A 15,884-nucleotide genomic window follows, 5' to 3' on the forward strand; every position below is an offset into this window, starting at 1 on the left:
GTCCTTACCTTTTGGGAGAGCAAAATATACCTCTGCCTAAATTACAGGGTTTTGAGATATGTTTTATGTAAACATGAAACAGCTAATTAGGAGATGGTCCATAAAGTGCACTTATTCAGAAATACCCCTTAGTTCAACTGATTTCACCACAGAGATGCTTAGTTTGATAAAACTTTTCTTGCCTAGAGAGGTCCTCGTCAATAATGCCAATTGATTCTTTAACATCACTAAAAAACTAATGTAATTTCTGTTTATGTAAGGTTTGTTTTTAATTTCATGTCTTTAGTGGCTTAAAACAAGTCTACTAGCAGTTTTTATTTCTAAACAGGTAGAGCTTTATTTTTCAGTAGCTATTTGCAGTGGGAGGCAAATGTATTTAGGTTCTCATGATACACAAATACTGGTTCTAGATAAAGGGCTTAGACAAAAAAGGTCAAACTGAAAAAGAGGGAGGATGAAACAATTGGCTTCCATTGTAGGAGGTAAGTTACACACTTGAGAGCAATGGAATCAATGAAACGACAGATGTTGTATTGCAACTTAAAGTGGCTTCACATTTAATGTTAAATTGTTTTAAGAGAAACTGAAAAAGTACTTCCAATGTGACATTGCCGATTCTCTAATAAGACTAAGACACCTACAGATAAGTGTATGTACAGGTAATTTACAAAAGAAACATTGGTAATAATCCAAACTAGGTACATACTTAACCTATTTTAAGATTATCAAAAATGCGGACAAAAATTTGTGAACAAAATTGTTTATTTAAAATCATAAAATAGAGCTTTGCTGAGGCACAAAATATGATAGAACTAGTGATCTCTTCCTATGTATAACATGGTACTTCCCTAATAGAAATATAGCACGTTTCTTACTTTATTATTTATGTCTACATTGTAAATAAAGTATTAATTCATTAGTTGTTACATTTTGTAATGAACATTAAAAAATAAACCTTAATGGAATCTCTGCAAGTATAAAGGCTAAAGTTAGACTAGTGACTTTTCCCCAAACGTGCAGTTAGTAACATCAGTAATCTTTTTACTCCTGAATACCATATTATCTTCTGCACCAAAATCTAAATTTAAGTAAGATGCATTTTTAGAGTACTGGGAAACTTGTTTAAATATATTAAGCTTTAAATCTTAGTGATAAACTCACTTATCTTTTCATATGGTTAATACACTTGGAACTTTGTAGATATCTATGGATCTAGTGTGAGCATCAAGGCCCAATTCAAAAGGATATCAGGGACTACAATAATGTTCTCTAATTACTGATGGGTGCTACAAGGGAGTAAATAAAGAATAACACTAAAAGTGCGAATGAACTGCTATTCTTATCAGAATGGGTGTAATAAACATTTTTCTGAGGACTACTAACACTGTCTTGTAGAAGTGAATGGGGAGGCTGGCTTTGAGCGTCATTTTGGTCCTCAGTCATTTGGTATCAAAACATGGTGATAAAATGATCCTGACAGTGTAAGTAGCACACATCAGGGAACAGAAACGCATTTACTGTCGTCTAGTATCCATTCACTTTTATATTTCAATTTAATCTTTTAACATTTCCCAGTTTTACAAGGAGAGATTATCCCCGTGCTTCGTCCTAGAAAAAAACCTGATTTTTTTCATCTCCTTTCAAGAGTCTAGGGGGTCGACAGATTTGGCAAATTAACTACCTTCGCCTTTGAGTCTGAAACGTTGAAAAAACAGCCTACTAGAGACAGTCCCATTTCTTATCGAACCTATGCAAACAGAGACAGTTCAGCATGATGAGTTACGTAGTCTCTAAAGCCCAGCCGCCCAAAGTCCGTCCAGGGGCCCTGCCCACGCCCCGACAGTCTGTGCCTGCCTAACCCACAGCCCCGACAGTCCGTGCCTGCCTAACCCACAGCCCCGACTTTAAAAACATCTGTTTCCGCCTGCTACGCGAGCGAGGCTCCGCGAGCACTCATCGCGAGACCTTAGCTTTGTGGCGAGATTTTGAGAACGTAGGTAAAGTAAATCTCGCGAGAATTTCGACAGGATAAGCGTAAACCTGCGCAATGGTCGGCTAATGCCGGAAGTCTACTTGTTCGGAGGCTTTTGCTGTCTGGTCGTGTAGAGCAGTTGTATAGAAGTTTACTGGAGGATAATGCTAACTCGGGTGAGGCCCTGGGGCCTGGCTGCGCGCCTCGGACCGAACCAGTTCGCCACGCGGCCGTGGAAGCGAGGGAGGGCCCTGGAAGGGAGAGGGGTTCTTTTCTTTCTTTTTTTGCTTCACTGTCCAGAACCCTGCAATAATGTTGAGCACCCTGATTCGTTGCTCTTGAGTGTTCCCTGTAGTTTTCTCCTAAGGACACCCCTGTATCCCCCAAATAATTGGTTCCGTCAACCCAGCCCACAAACTTGGAACGTCTCACTTCAGGGTCTAACATTGCGTAAGCTCCCCGAGCTTTCAGGCTTTGCCTTCTGTGTCACTGTTGTACCCTACTGTTAACATTTTTCTTCGCCCTCGAGACACTTTTCTTGAATAAATGAACCAATTGCGAAGAGTTACAAGAAGAAGCTAGAAATAGAAATATTTTTTTCTAAATAAACTTCAAATTTTAAAAAAATTTTTAGGTTTACTGAACATTTGAGAAAATAAGATAGTTCAGAGTTCTCATGTTCCTTTCACCAAGTTCACCTTACTAGCCACATTAATCCTGGGTACTTAAAAATAAGTTCTTTTTATAACTTCTTCACTTTAGTACCGCTAGATTCTGTTTTAACCTTTGCTTCATGGACGGTATTGGAAAAAACTTTTTGAATAGTGTCAATAATACAGTTTTATTACAAGTAGGGTATTGGTCCCATTGCAGAAACATAATTACGGAAAAAGTTCTTTAAAAATAGACTGTGCTAATGTTGGAATTCAATAAATTTGTAATATCAAAGTGTGTCAGCAACTTTTTCTTACTGTCATAGCTGAAAGCAAAATCGGAAGGGGAGCTTGCAAAACAGATTTGCAGAGTTGTGTTGGATCATTTTGACAAACAGTATTCTAAAGAACTTGGAGATCCCTGGAATACAGTAAGGTTAGTATAATTGATATCTTGGTAATTTAAGATAAAAGAGTGGAAGTAAAGTAATACACCTTTTTGGGGGGAGGAATACAGCGAAGATAAAAGCTACAGGAATCTAAATGTGGCTGCCGTTCCCACTGGGGCTATGGAAAAGGAGAAATAAAAGGAAATGGATTTAGTCACTGGATAATGGAAAGGGGAGAAATTTGTAGAGATAGTAAGCAAAGTTACTATGCCTTTGTTGGGAGCACTTGCTTTCATACACAAGACAGGCTTCCCCACCAGTTTCACAAAATTAATTATACTATAACATAAAAATCATCAAAGTTTGAGGAATATTTTAGTAGTTCCTAAAATTCAGAAAATAATACAAGTATTTAAAGTCAACACTTGTTTATCTTCTCTAAGTTATACTTTAGTAATCATTTCATGTTATGTCTATGGTTAGCTATATTATGAACAAGTATGTGCAGGTTCATACATTCTTTAAATGTATTATACAAATAAAAGTTTATTGCAAAAAAGCAAATGAGAGAAATTTGATGAGTATATTTTGTGAGTTTTGCTGTTAACGGTTGTTATTGTACGGACTCTTGACATTGAGTGCCAGATACAGTACTGTATATACAATGCCCCTTGAATAATTAGAGCAAGACAGTCTCATGTCTAGTTTGCAAATAGTCTAGTGTTCATAGGGATTTTAACAGAAGGGCATGGTGTAAACTATAAACTGATAAAATTTGCTAAGTGTTACAATAAAAGTGGGCAGGAGTACCTCGCTATGTCTGTCAAAGTCTGAGGTGCAAGTGAAGTGCTGAGGAGAAGCCAGTTCTTGGTGACTTACAGCAATTACCTGGGCAAGAGAAAACATATTCTAGGCTGAGGGAAGAGTGCACTGCTGGGGAAGTTGCAGACCAAAGGCCCTTAAAACAGTTACATGGCTGTAGATAATATCTGGAAATTGTTTCAGGCAATAATTTCTCAGATGGTTGTCTTTTTTCCCATCTCGCCTGTTAATAAGTATTACTCCTTCAGAAAGGACAGTTATGAGCGTTGATGTTAGGTGTTTCTGATGTAGATACAGGACAAATTAGGTTAATTGGGAAACTCAAACAGTATAATAAGAAAATGTATATAGCTTTTATTTTAGAATAGTTTCAAAGTGCTTATCTTCTATCACAGAATGAATAGTGAAGTGTATAAGTTAATGAGAATTTAAGTATGTAAAGGTACTCAGCTGGAATATCCAAATATCTTGTATGCTTATCATGTGCCAGACAATATTGACTTATGGGATCCGCAGGCCAAACCTGTCAGATTTGTTTCTCATTTTTCACCTGAGGATACTACATGCACTTTAAGTAACTTGCCTGAGTTTACTCAGGTAGTAAGCTGCAAAGCTGGAACTTGTGCCTGGGTTCTCTGATTCAGCACCTCACAGCTAACCTTTGTTTTATATTGCTTCCCATACCTGAGATGTAAATAGGCAAATGTGGATGATTAAAAAATATATTTCAAATATTGCAACTGCAGATTTTATAGTGATCTGGCTATCCATTATCTGTAATGAATTATTTTTCTATTTAGTATGCTAAGACAGGCTTATAAATTATTATTTGACCCCAAACAGAATGAGCGGTGAACCTCCACTCCATTTAATTAGCCGTGCTTTCTGCTTCATCTGTTTTTGTTGGATTTTCATGGTAATTTAAGTTTTGCATAAACGTGCTAAATCTGCCATAAGCAAAATAAAAGCTTTCTCAGAAAATAGTCTGAACATAGAAAAGTATCGGAGAGAAATGACAGAATTATACACTTTTGTTTTATAACTTTATTTTCAAGATAGTATTGTGCTTGCAGTCTGTTTATTTTCAGGGGAAATCGGGTTACCCCTTCCCTTCATTTATAATTTACTCAGTGATTTTACTTATAGTAATAGGAAAGATTTGAATTTTTCTTTTATTTTCCTATTTTATAATGACCTTTCTTGCTGAATGACCTTTTGAGAAGCCCTTAGAAGTTATAGTTTATGTGGTTCAGTCATTGTTCTGCTTGTTGACTACATGTTCTCCTTCAAGTAAGTATTCATCGCATGACTTTAAACTTTGATCAGTATGCTGTCATCTGAACTGTAGTCCTTCCCCAGATTTAGTCCCATACTTTTAAATGTTACCTGGGAGCTACACTGAGTTTTCATATTCAGCAAGCTCAGAAGCATATTAATATTTTTCTCTTCCAAACTTATATTGTTTTTGCCACTTACATATTTTATCTCAGCTGAAGACACAACTGTCAGCCTGGTTGTCTCATTTTTTTCCTCCACACCTTCACTACCTTTGTAGTAAAGATTGAACCTTACTCAAAAATATGTCTGGCATTTGCCCTCAGCTCACGAAAGGTGATAGTCACTGAGTCCTTGAAATGTACTAGAAAAGAGTGCCTTTTTTTATGTGGAATCTTAGGCCAACCTAATAGTCTAACTGTGATTTACATTGGGGCCTATCAGCTACAGATACCCACTCAACCTCCAGAGGGGCTGGACCCTAATAGTCTTCTTGTGTGGGCAGTCGCTTACATACATGTGACTCCTCCTCAGTAAAAACTGGACACCAAGGCTTTGCTGAACATGACCTTTGGCAGTACTTCTATGCATATTGTCACATCCCTGCCAGGAAAAGCTGGTCCCTACTGCCAGTGGAGAGGACAGCTGGTAGCTCCATGCTTTGAATTTTTGTGGACTCTACAGTGGGTCTTTTTCTAAGACTGATTTTAACCTGCATGTTTTTGTTATAATAGAACATACCATAATGGTGAGTTTTAACAGCTTTCCATGAGCTCTGTGTATTTTTGTATTGAGTAATCAAACTTGACAGTGGTCTTGTGATCCCTGAAATTGTAGTTGGTGTCAGAAGTGAGAGCAGTTTTAGTGTCTCCCTAACTATGTACAGTACTACTCACCATACACTACTATTCTTCCTTCATCAAAATCTGAAATAGCTACCAAAGGCTGTTGCTTCTACCTGAGAAATTTCTTATTTTGGATATCCTTTTTAACTCTACTGCTACTATTCAGGCCTTCTTCATCTCTTATCTGTCATATTTCAGTAGCCAGATTCTCTCATCTGTGGTGTGTATATTAGTTTGCTTATTTTAATCAGCATTTTTATGGCACTTTGTGCTTGCAGTAGTCTCATCATTATAGAAATAGGCATGCTGAAGCACACAGGGGTTAACTAATTTGCAGATACACAGCTCCCATTTGGGAGAGGCTTGGGAGTTTGTCTTACCCACTCTGTCATGGTGCTTCTCAGTTCTTCCGTGTTCTGTTCTGTCACTTTCTACGTACAAACCATGTGTGCTCCCTCACTGTTTTTGGTATTGTATTTAGACCAAAGATCATATCATAACTAAAGAGACTAAAACTAGACCCATACCTATCACCATGCACTAAACTAAGATCGAAGTGGATTAAAGATCTAAATATTAAAACAGAAACACTAAACTTGCTGGAAGATAAGTTAGGTAGAACTCTTGACGACACTGGTGTAGAAAAAGATTTCATGTACAAAACCTCAGCATAGGAACTAGCACAAAGAATCAACAACTGGGATCCCATCTTATTAAAAAGTTTCTGCACCACAAAAGAAACCACTAACAGAGCTAACAGACAACCTACAATGTGGGAAAAAAATTTTAGCAGCTCCACCTCAGACAAAGGACTACTACCTAGAATATATAAAGAACTGAAAAAAAATCAGACCCCCCCAGATTCGAAGACCCAGTTCAATAATGGGCATCTGAAATGAACAGACATTTCTCAGACAAAGAAATAAAAGCAGCAAATAAATATATGAAAAAATGTTCAACATCACTGGTTATTCGAGAGATGCAGATGAAAACAACACTGAGATTCCACCTCACCCCAGAAAGAATGGCTGCTATCAAGAAATCAATAACATGCTGGCGGGGGTGTTGGGAGAAAGGAACCCTTCTCCGTTGCTGGTGGCAGTGCAGGCTGGTGCAACCACTGTGGAAATCAGTATGGAGATACCTCAAAGAACTAGGACTAGAGGTCCCATTTGACCCAGCTATTCCCCTGCTGGGTATCTTCCCCAAAGAATTAAAAGAATCATACCACAGGAATATATGTCCACCCATGTTTATAGCCGCACAATTTGTAATAGCTAAAGCTTGGAAACAGCCCAAATGCCCATCAACTGGAAACTGGATAAAGAAGATGTGGTTTTTTTATAAAATGGAGTACTACTCAGCCATAAAGAATGAGAAACTAGAGATATTTATAGCTAAATGGATACATATCAAGGCTTATTTAAGTGAAATAAATAAGATGCACGTGTAAATACCAAATAGTTTCTCTAGTGTGAGAAACTGATTGTGTAAATAAGGGTTAAAATGATTAAAATGAATAATTGATAATTTGAAATAGGAAAAAAGGTCTAAAGATGTAGGAGTGAATGTAGGGGGAAGGGGAAAGGAAAAATGAGAAAAGAAAAAAAAATGGAGATGAAGTCTATGTAAATAGGGAAGGGTGGAGGGGGTGAAGGGCACACAGGTATCAGGGAAAAAATAAGAACCAAGATACATCATGTACAGGTGCAAACACCCAATTATAAATGTAAACATGTACCTAAAATGTACCAATAAGAGAACTTAAGGAAAAGAAAGAGATACCTCCATGGTTTTGGTACTGTATATGCTGTTCCCTCTGCCAGGAATGGTATTCTTTCTCCTTTGTACAGTCGTTGTAAGCGTGGATTCAAATCACACCTCAGCAGATAGGAGAATATGAACTAGATAAGTTATTGAACATCTATGCCTCACTGACGTCTTATGTAAAATGGGAAAAAATTATATTATTTCAGAAGATAAAATGAATATATACACGCACATACATAATATGAATATTATATAATATATAGTAAGCTCTCAATATAAGCATTATTTTTGTTATTAACCATCAAGTTTTCCCTTTTGTATTTACATTTCATTTTGTTTATGCAGCTATTATAATTTCAAGATTTTTTTGGTATAATTTACTAATATTGGCATTTCTTCCCGGACACAGAAGAGCTAATGACTTAATACTTGGGCAGGTCATTCACTTATTCACAATATAAGCAGAGTTTATGTCCTAGGCATTGTGTTATCCACTGAGGATATATAGATACTTATACATAAGGGAGGATTAATTGGAAATTTGTATGAACTGGAAATTTTATATGCACCTCATTGAAAACAAATGAAACAGATGAACAACAAAATGTGTAAGCCTGATCCCCCTGACCCAGAGTTCACATTCAGAAGTTAAAATTACATAACTACTAGTAAATACTGTAGTATTACCTGAATTTGAGAAGGGGAGTAAAGTGAGATGGTTAGGGGAGAAATTAGCTAGTGTTTAGATTTCTATTTTGTCATATATGTTGGCTCTACATTTTCAACAGTAATCTATGCAGAACCTTGTAGTTACTTTTAGCCCGTTTTAAAGTCAAAGGAGTTGGCCCGTGCCTCACAATTATAACAAACTAGACTTAGGACTTAAAAAAACTACATGCCCTTTTTTCTGCCATTTGTGTTGCTGTGAACGATCTGGTCTTGCTCGTGTATGCATAGTTTCCCAATTTGAAGCAGTCCTTTTAGTCATTATTTTTAGCCTTTTGTTGTTTTCATCAGAAATACAAATTCTCAGGATTTCCAGTCTGATGTACCATTCATAAGAGATCTGCACATAAATTGCTTCATATGAGAGATAAGGAAGAAACACTGTCAAGAAAAGAAACACAGTCAAGAAAAAGTAAGATTCCATCAGCTCATCGTTAGAATCTGAATAATAGAAATAAAATGGCAAGTACTAAAGGCATATTTTGGTGCACTTCCAGGGATTGATTTGTTTTCTAAACAAGATTTAAAATGAACAAATGAATACCCTCTAGTGGATGATAATGGCATTAAGACAGAATTTTACTTTTCTAACCATGGAAATTTAAAGTCTTCTTTAATCTACATGCTTATACCACTTGGGCTTAGCAATTTCTAGATAAAAATTTTTTTTTCCTCTGTGGTGGATTAACTAATGGTCAACTTGGAACTGAACTTGAACTGAATCAGCCTGGTCTGGGTGTGGAAGACGTAGCTGAGGATCATTGGCCATGGCATAAAAGAGATCTTGGTAGTGGTGGTGGGGCTGTTGATTTTCTAGAAGAAGCTTGCTGCTGCGGTTGGATGTTTTCATTGGAGGAGGAGCTCGGGGCCTTGTTGTCGCTGGTAATGGCTGCTTTTCTCCTCAAGGGAGCTCTGATCTTCACTGTGAGCATCACTTCCTGGGCCCAATGTGGATCCCTCAGCCTGGTGGCACAGATCCTTCAAGCCACTGGCACAGGTTTTCTGGTTTTCACCATTGTCCTTTGGGCCTTGCAGGTGCAGATCCTCAATATGGACAAGCTTGAGTTATTGCTGTGGGCTCTGGGCCACTGGCTGGACTCATGGAGGACTTTGCCTTGGACTCTGGGCCTTCAGCTGGACTTGTGTGGGACACTGCTGTGGGATCCAGACCCCTGGCTGGATTCTTTGGGTCTCCAGTGTGCAGCTAGATCTCTTGCACTCATCTGCACTTGACTTTTTGGGTGACTATTATAAAATATTCCTATAAATTATGTGTTGTATTAAATCTGTTTCCCTTGCAAAACCCTGACTGCAACATCCTCATATAGAAAGGTCAAATAGAGAATAGGAGGAGGAAAGAATGTCACAGAAAAGTTAAATGAAAATCATACTATCGAAGTGTCCAAATTAGTAATTTTTCAAAAAGTTAATTTACTAAAATTTAATTTAACTAAATTTGAATTGAAATTTTTAAAAATAGTAACTGATGAGGGCCTGGGATTTAGCTCAGTGGTTTTGCCACCTGCTGCTCAAACGCAAGGACCTGAGTTCGATCCCCAGTACCAAAAAGAATAGTAACTGATGGGCTTACAGTGAAGCTCAGTGGTAGAGCCCAGGATAGAATGTGTCAGGCCCTATGTTTAATTTCCAGCAACCCCCCCAATAAATAAACAAATAATAGAAGTCAAGAGATTCATAAATAAAACTAATTAGATTAATTTATTTATGGAATTAGTCCCCAGGCACTTAGTCAAGGACACAGAGAAAATTATCTTGTGATCTCCATATGAGCCATTTGGGGAAATAAACAAGCAGTGTGACTTGTGCTGTGATGCATTAGGATCTTCAATGACTTTCTCAAAGCTTAGTCACTCCTGTGTACCATCTGTTCAGTTTCACTTAATATTTTTCTTATAGTCACTTTTACTTAGTATTTTCTTTTGTTTCTTAAAAATTTAAACATAAGCTAATTTTATGTCATCAGTAAATTGATGTTCCTAACATGTAGTTGATGTGACTTTTATATGACCATCAGTAAATAGATGTATTGCATAGTGTATATTTAGAGAATGAATGTTAACAAAAAGACAACATTGACTAAGCATGGTGGAGGTTAGGATAACAGGAGGCTTTCTGAGGGATATTCCACACAGGCACTTTACAGGAATCATTGTCCAGATTGTCAACCACCATGTGTGCCCTTGCCTTTGCCTTGGAACTTACTTTCTCATTTCTCTCAGTTAACATATTCCATATTAGATGATATATAAAAATTTATAGTGTTCCTAAAGAGACAGTCCTCTTAAGTAACATGCCTCAAGGGAAATATGCTGCATTGGTAATGTTTACTTTGAGAGCTGAAGGAAAACTAAATAAATGAAGAAATACTGTTCTCAGGGTTGGAAAGACTGAATTACAATAGAGTTAATCCTTTCCAAGTTTAATACATTTAATACACTTCTAATCAAGTTTATTATACCTGTATGCATGATTATTTTATAAATTATTTTTAATTGACCAATTGATTCTGAAAATCACTTGAAAAATAAATACCCAGGAATAGCTTTGAATGTTCTGGAAAAAAAAAAAGAATAGTGAATAAATTGCCCTATCTGATATTAACCAGTTGAAAGTATCTTGCCCTTTGTTAGCTAAGAGGTAGGTACATGAAGTAAGTCAAGCCACTCCAGTCTGTATAAATTCTTCTTAAACGTGACTCACAATACAGGGTAAGTTTTCATCCAGTTTGTAGGGAAAAATTAAGATGGGCTTTCAAAAGATTTATAGCAGTGGCATTCATATTTCTCTTTGAGGTCTATTTTAAAGCAGTAGTTACCCAAACATGGTCCTGGGGATCAACAGCATCAGTTTCACCCTTGATGCACATTAGAGTTAGCAAACCACTTTCTTAAAGGAAGTGGTTGTCACCCTCCAAAATAGCTGAAACAGATATGTCAGGATCCTATAATGCACCGTCTCATCCATGGCAAAAGGCAATGAAAAGAGAAAGTAGTTCCACATATTACCCTAAATTGAAATTCACATGGTATGTTCGAGTCGCAGGTGTTAGATTTCATTCCAGCTATTCCTCATATAGGCAACTCTGAGGTGAGTAGCAGCTGGAATTTATTTAATTGACTATGGTTAATGAAGCTCCCAAATATCTCAGCCAGAAAGGTCAGCTAGTAAATAAAGTAAATATCTCCTGCTCTATCATTTGTCAGTTGATGTGCGTGTGTGATTGTCAAGAGCTCTAACTTGGACCAAATACAAATTCAGGAAGGTAAAGCTGTTGGGTGGAAAGCCTGGCCTGTCTGCCCATAGTGATTTTTAAATCATCCTTGGATATGAGTCACCTGAGCCACTCATCAGCTCATTAACTCCATTACATAGAGTTCACTGTAGTTAGCTTTTCATGCCTCTTATCCACATCAGAGGAAAACTTTAATACTCATTCCTTTAAACACATTTTGATAGTAGTTTTCCCAGCAATATTAGTATTCTTACCTCTAAGCAAAACAGTTTCTTGTGCAAATAGAAATCCATTTTGATAAGATGTACAGTTATATAAAAAAGCAAGATTTTTTTTTTTAAAAGATGAGAATCTATAGGGAAGATTAAGGCTGAGGCAAGTGAAACATACGTCTGATTCAGAGTAATTCCCAGTAATTATAATACAGTATTTTAATGATTTAAATTAATTTTTAAAAGCCACTGTGAATACTATCAAATTTTAAAATACAGACAGGGTTATAGCAGTGCAGGGTAGAGCCATATCAGGGCCCTGTGAAGCAAAAAGAGATGTCAGACTGATCCTGTCTCTGGAAATCAGAAGTAAGTAAACTATAAACCTAGGACCACCCTAGCCCCGTTAATAATATAAAATGGTATTGACGCCTGTAATATTAATACTCTTTTTTTTTTTTCTTTCTATTTCTAGGGATATACTGACATCTCCATCACTGTGGCAATATGCTGTCCTCCTCAACCGATTCGGTTACCATTTTGAACTGGAAAAGGATTTACATTTGAAGGGCTATCGCAGACTTTTTCAAGGGTCTTTACCCTACTATCCTAAATCAATGAAGTGCTACCTCAGTGGAACTCCAGACCGAATGGCTTCAGAAAAACATCAAGTTGGAAATCTGAAAAAATACTATCTTCTGAATGCTGCTTCTCTTCTCCCAGTACTGGCTCTAGAATTAAGGGATGGGGAAAAGGTTCTGGATCTGTGTGCTGCTCCTGGAGGTAAATCAGTATCTCTGTTGCAGTGTGCCTGGCCAGGTAGGTAGTGTGCTTTTCTTTCAGGAATTAATAACCTTTTAAGATTTTTATATTAAAAATACTTTGACAGTATATGGGGATAAATGGAAAATTGAGTTTAAAAACTAATTTATTTCTTCCCTGGTGAACATTTGCTGTTCAAATAGAGTTTTAAAATTATGAGAAATGAGAATCCAATTATACATCACATTGATCAAATATATCAGTTAACTGTAGATTGAAGAGAAAATTTACTGGTGTTAGAGTTCTGAAGAACTTGTCACTGAAGGTTGCTGTATTTTAGTGTAAGAAATCACAAAACACCAAGATTGTTTCATAAGGTTTCTTATAATTTTTATAATTTAAGCTGAAGTGTTACAGAATCATGTCAGGAGTATTTGTTTTTACTTCCACTCTTTGTGTTCTTTGACAATGTTCTTATACTGGCCCTTACAAGACATATAATATATAAACTCACTACTTCTGGGCATAAAATTTTTAGTATTGTAAAAGATGAAAGGGGAATTTCAAACTTGGCCGTCATTTTGGAGAAAGAGCATTTTAATCTTAAATTATCCTCATTAGTAGATATAAATATTTTATACATTTATAGAATAAGGAAGCTGATTTGATTGGGAACCCCAAAACAAATTGATATAGTCTATGAGTTTGAAGTGGAGAAGAATCTTCCTTTTCTTATACCAAAGGCAGTGAACTTCAGGCAGTGCTCCAAGTAAAGTAGATTTTCATCTAAGTAGGACTAATGGTAATGGTTTATTAAGAAGTACAGGTGTCTTCATGGTCATGCTACCCAAATTAGGTTAGCTACAGTGCTGAAGTTTGGATGTTAGAAGCAATGCTAGTAAAAGCTTTTATAACCAAAACTTAAAATGATGGTTGTGCTAAGTGTACAATTTATGCACCAAATTCCTGTAGATTCATACTGGCCATTATTTTGGGCAGAAAGGTTCACAACTTTGAATGATTATAAAGCTCATGTTTTAGGATGACAAAAAAAATTAGTCTCCTTTTCTTTTGGCTCAGCTGTTAGCAGTGATGGACTGATCATTGTTTTTTGTCAGCACAGTTTTATAATATCCTGGCCTTAACAGAAAAAAGCAAACAATTATGAATCTAAATAGGAAAACATTAACATACTAAGATTAGTTGAGTGGCGTGGTCACCTTTCTTGTTGAGGGATGTCCCCCTACTGGAGTAAAATTTTTTTCACTGTTTGTGTTAGTTCACTAGCTTTCCTGTCACTGGGACCAAATACCCAACACCCACAGCTTAAAGGAGGAAAGGATTATGTGGCACACAGTTTAAGAGGTTCATTCGATGGTCAGCAGGCTCAGAGCAGGAGCATCATTAGCAGAAGGGCATGGCCGAGCAAGATGCTTAGTTTATGGTGGTGGGAAGCAGAGCAGAGAAATAGCACTAGAAAGGAAGGGACCAGTGACCAAGGAGGTCACACTTCCATGACACATCCAGACTCTTCTAGAAGTGTGCATTCCTAGTCTCCCAGGGAGCTCCCAAGCCAGTCAAGAAGATAATTCATATCACTTGTCAGTGACCTCTTTTTGACCTCTAGTTAGCCTTTAGTGGTAAAGAAAATTAGTAAGACTCCTTTCTTTATTGAGTTGCTTTTTCTTTCCTTTCTGCTCCTTCATGTCTCTAGGTCTTTTTGCACATTCTGCTTCTTTTCCCTTCTTCCCCTAACTCCTTTCCTTCCTTTGGGTTTTGCCTCAGGAATTCACTTCCCCAGTAAGATTTTCTTGAACTCTGTATTAGGTTCATCTTCTTTGCGTAATAATAAAGATAATAACCATTTTGGAACAACGTCCCAAGGACTGTGTTAATTACACTGTATAAATCTGTACTTTTAAAATATGGTTTAGTCTTTGCTTCTAAAGTGGTATCTTCATACAAAAAATTTCTAAAGTCTTGGAGCTTAGAAGAACATAGTGTGACTGTCACTGATTATATCTATATCTATATCTTTATCTATCTATATATAAAATCTCACTTGTTTCCACAATGCTGTCAGTTGATGATTATTAATCCCATTTTATAGATGAAACTGAGACAAAAAGAAGTTAACTAAATTGACCTAAGGTCAATTCAGACCTGGGATCTGAAGTTTTCATCATCGTGTTGTTGATTCTCTTCCACAGTTTCCCAGTGATATTCCACTGCTGACTTATGAATGAGCAGAGGCACAGTCTGTAATAAGTGCTTCATAACCCAGAACCTTTAAGGGGTTTTACTCTCAAATGTATTTCAGTCTAATGTCAGCTAAATTTTAACAAATCCATTGTGTGTATTTGTGAATTTGTTTCTAGTTACTCAAAGAACCTTACCATTAGCCTTCACAACACTTCTAGTGTATAGGATAATATTACTATTCCATTTTTTACATTGAGAGGATCATAAAAAATCATAATTAGAGGTTATGACACCAAAAACTTGGGAGAACTAGAAATAAGGTAAGATTAGTTTTTTATTATGTTGCATGTGTTAAAATAAATGAATGAAACTATTCATTTGTTCAGACTGGTAAATGAACCAGTCTGCCATGTACATATGCTACAGGCTCTGTGTTTTTTCAGGAATTTGTTAAATATACCCTCTTTCCTGCATAAATGACATAATTTATGACGTAATTTAAATTAATTGTCTCAATGTAGTTATTGTATATGAGATGTGATTGATAAATGCAGTGAACATTTAAGTTTTTTAAAAAATGATTACAGTAAAAGTCACATTACCCCTAAAACATTCCCCCTCATTTCAAACATACTTATCCCATTGTTCTTGACACTGAAGCAGTTCTGGAAGTCCTCTCTGGTGAGTATCATTAATTGTGCTGTTATAACTGCCTCAGTGTCCTGAATGAAGAATATTTACCTTTCATAGTCATTTTCACTTTGGGAAAGAGCCAGAAGTTGCCTGGTACCAGATTTGGTAAATAAGGTGAATGAGGCCATACTAATGTTTTTATGAACCTGCCTTTCCATTGGATGGAACTCAGCAGCAACATTAACCATACTTTTCATCACCTCTCATAGAGACATTTACAGAAGAAGACTTGCAGAACTCCTTCAGAAGGTAGCAGGAGGGATGGGATAAGTGTGTTCAAAGTGAGGGTGGAGTTTTTTGAGGAGAATTA

At 36.6% G+C, this 15,884-nt stretch overlaps 1 protein-coding gene across 1 annotated transcript in view; it reads left to right on the top strand.

Moving 5' to 3' along the window:
* Nucleotides 1–1,952: 1,952 nt before the first annotated feature.
* The window catches only part of Nsun3 (NOP2/Sun RNA methyltransferase 3), a 160,463-nt gene continuing 146,531 nt past the window's right edge, over nt 1,953–15,884 (top strand). Inside the window, exons 1-3 of the mRNA XM_021238830.2 lie at nt 1,953–2,148; nt 2,952–3,061; nt 12,393–12,736. Of these exons, the coding sequence (XP_021094489.2) occupies nt 2,137–2,148; nt 2,952–3,061; nt 12,393–12,736 (466 nt within the window). The 5' untranslated portion in view covers nt 1,953–2,136. The remainder of the gene's footprint in view (nt 2,149–2,951; nt 3,062–12,392; nt 12,737–15,884) is intronic.

The sequence above is a fragment of the Heterocephalus glaber genome, unplaced genomic scaffold (assembly GCF_053883595.1).
Source record: "Heterocephalus glaber isolate CG9 unplaced genomic scaffold, H.glaber_assembly_v1.0 deba00000122, whole genome shotgun sequence".
Lineage (NCBI taxonomy): Eukaryota > Metazoa > Chordata > Mammalia > Rodentia > Bathyergidae > Heterocephalus > Heterocephalus glaber.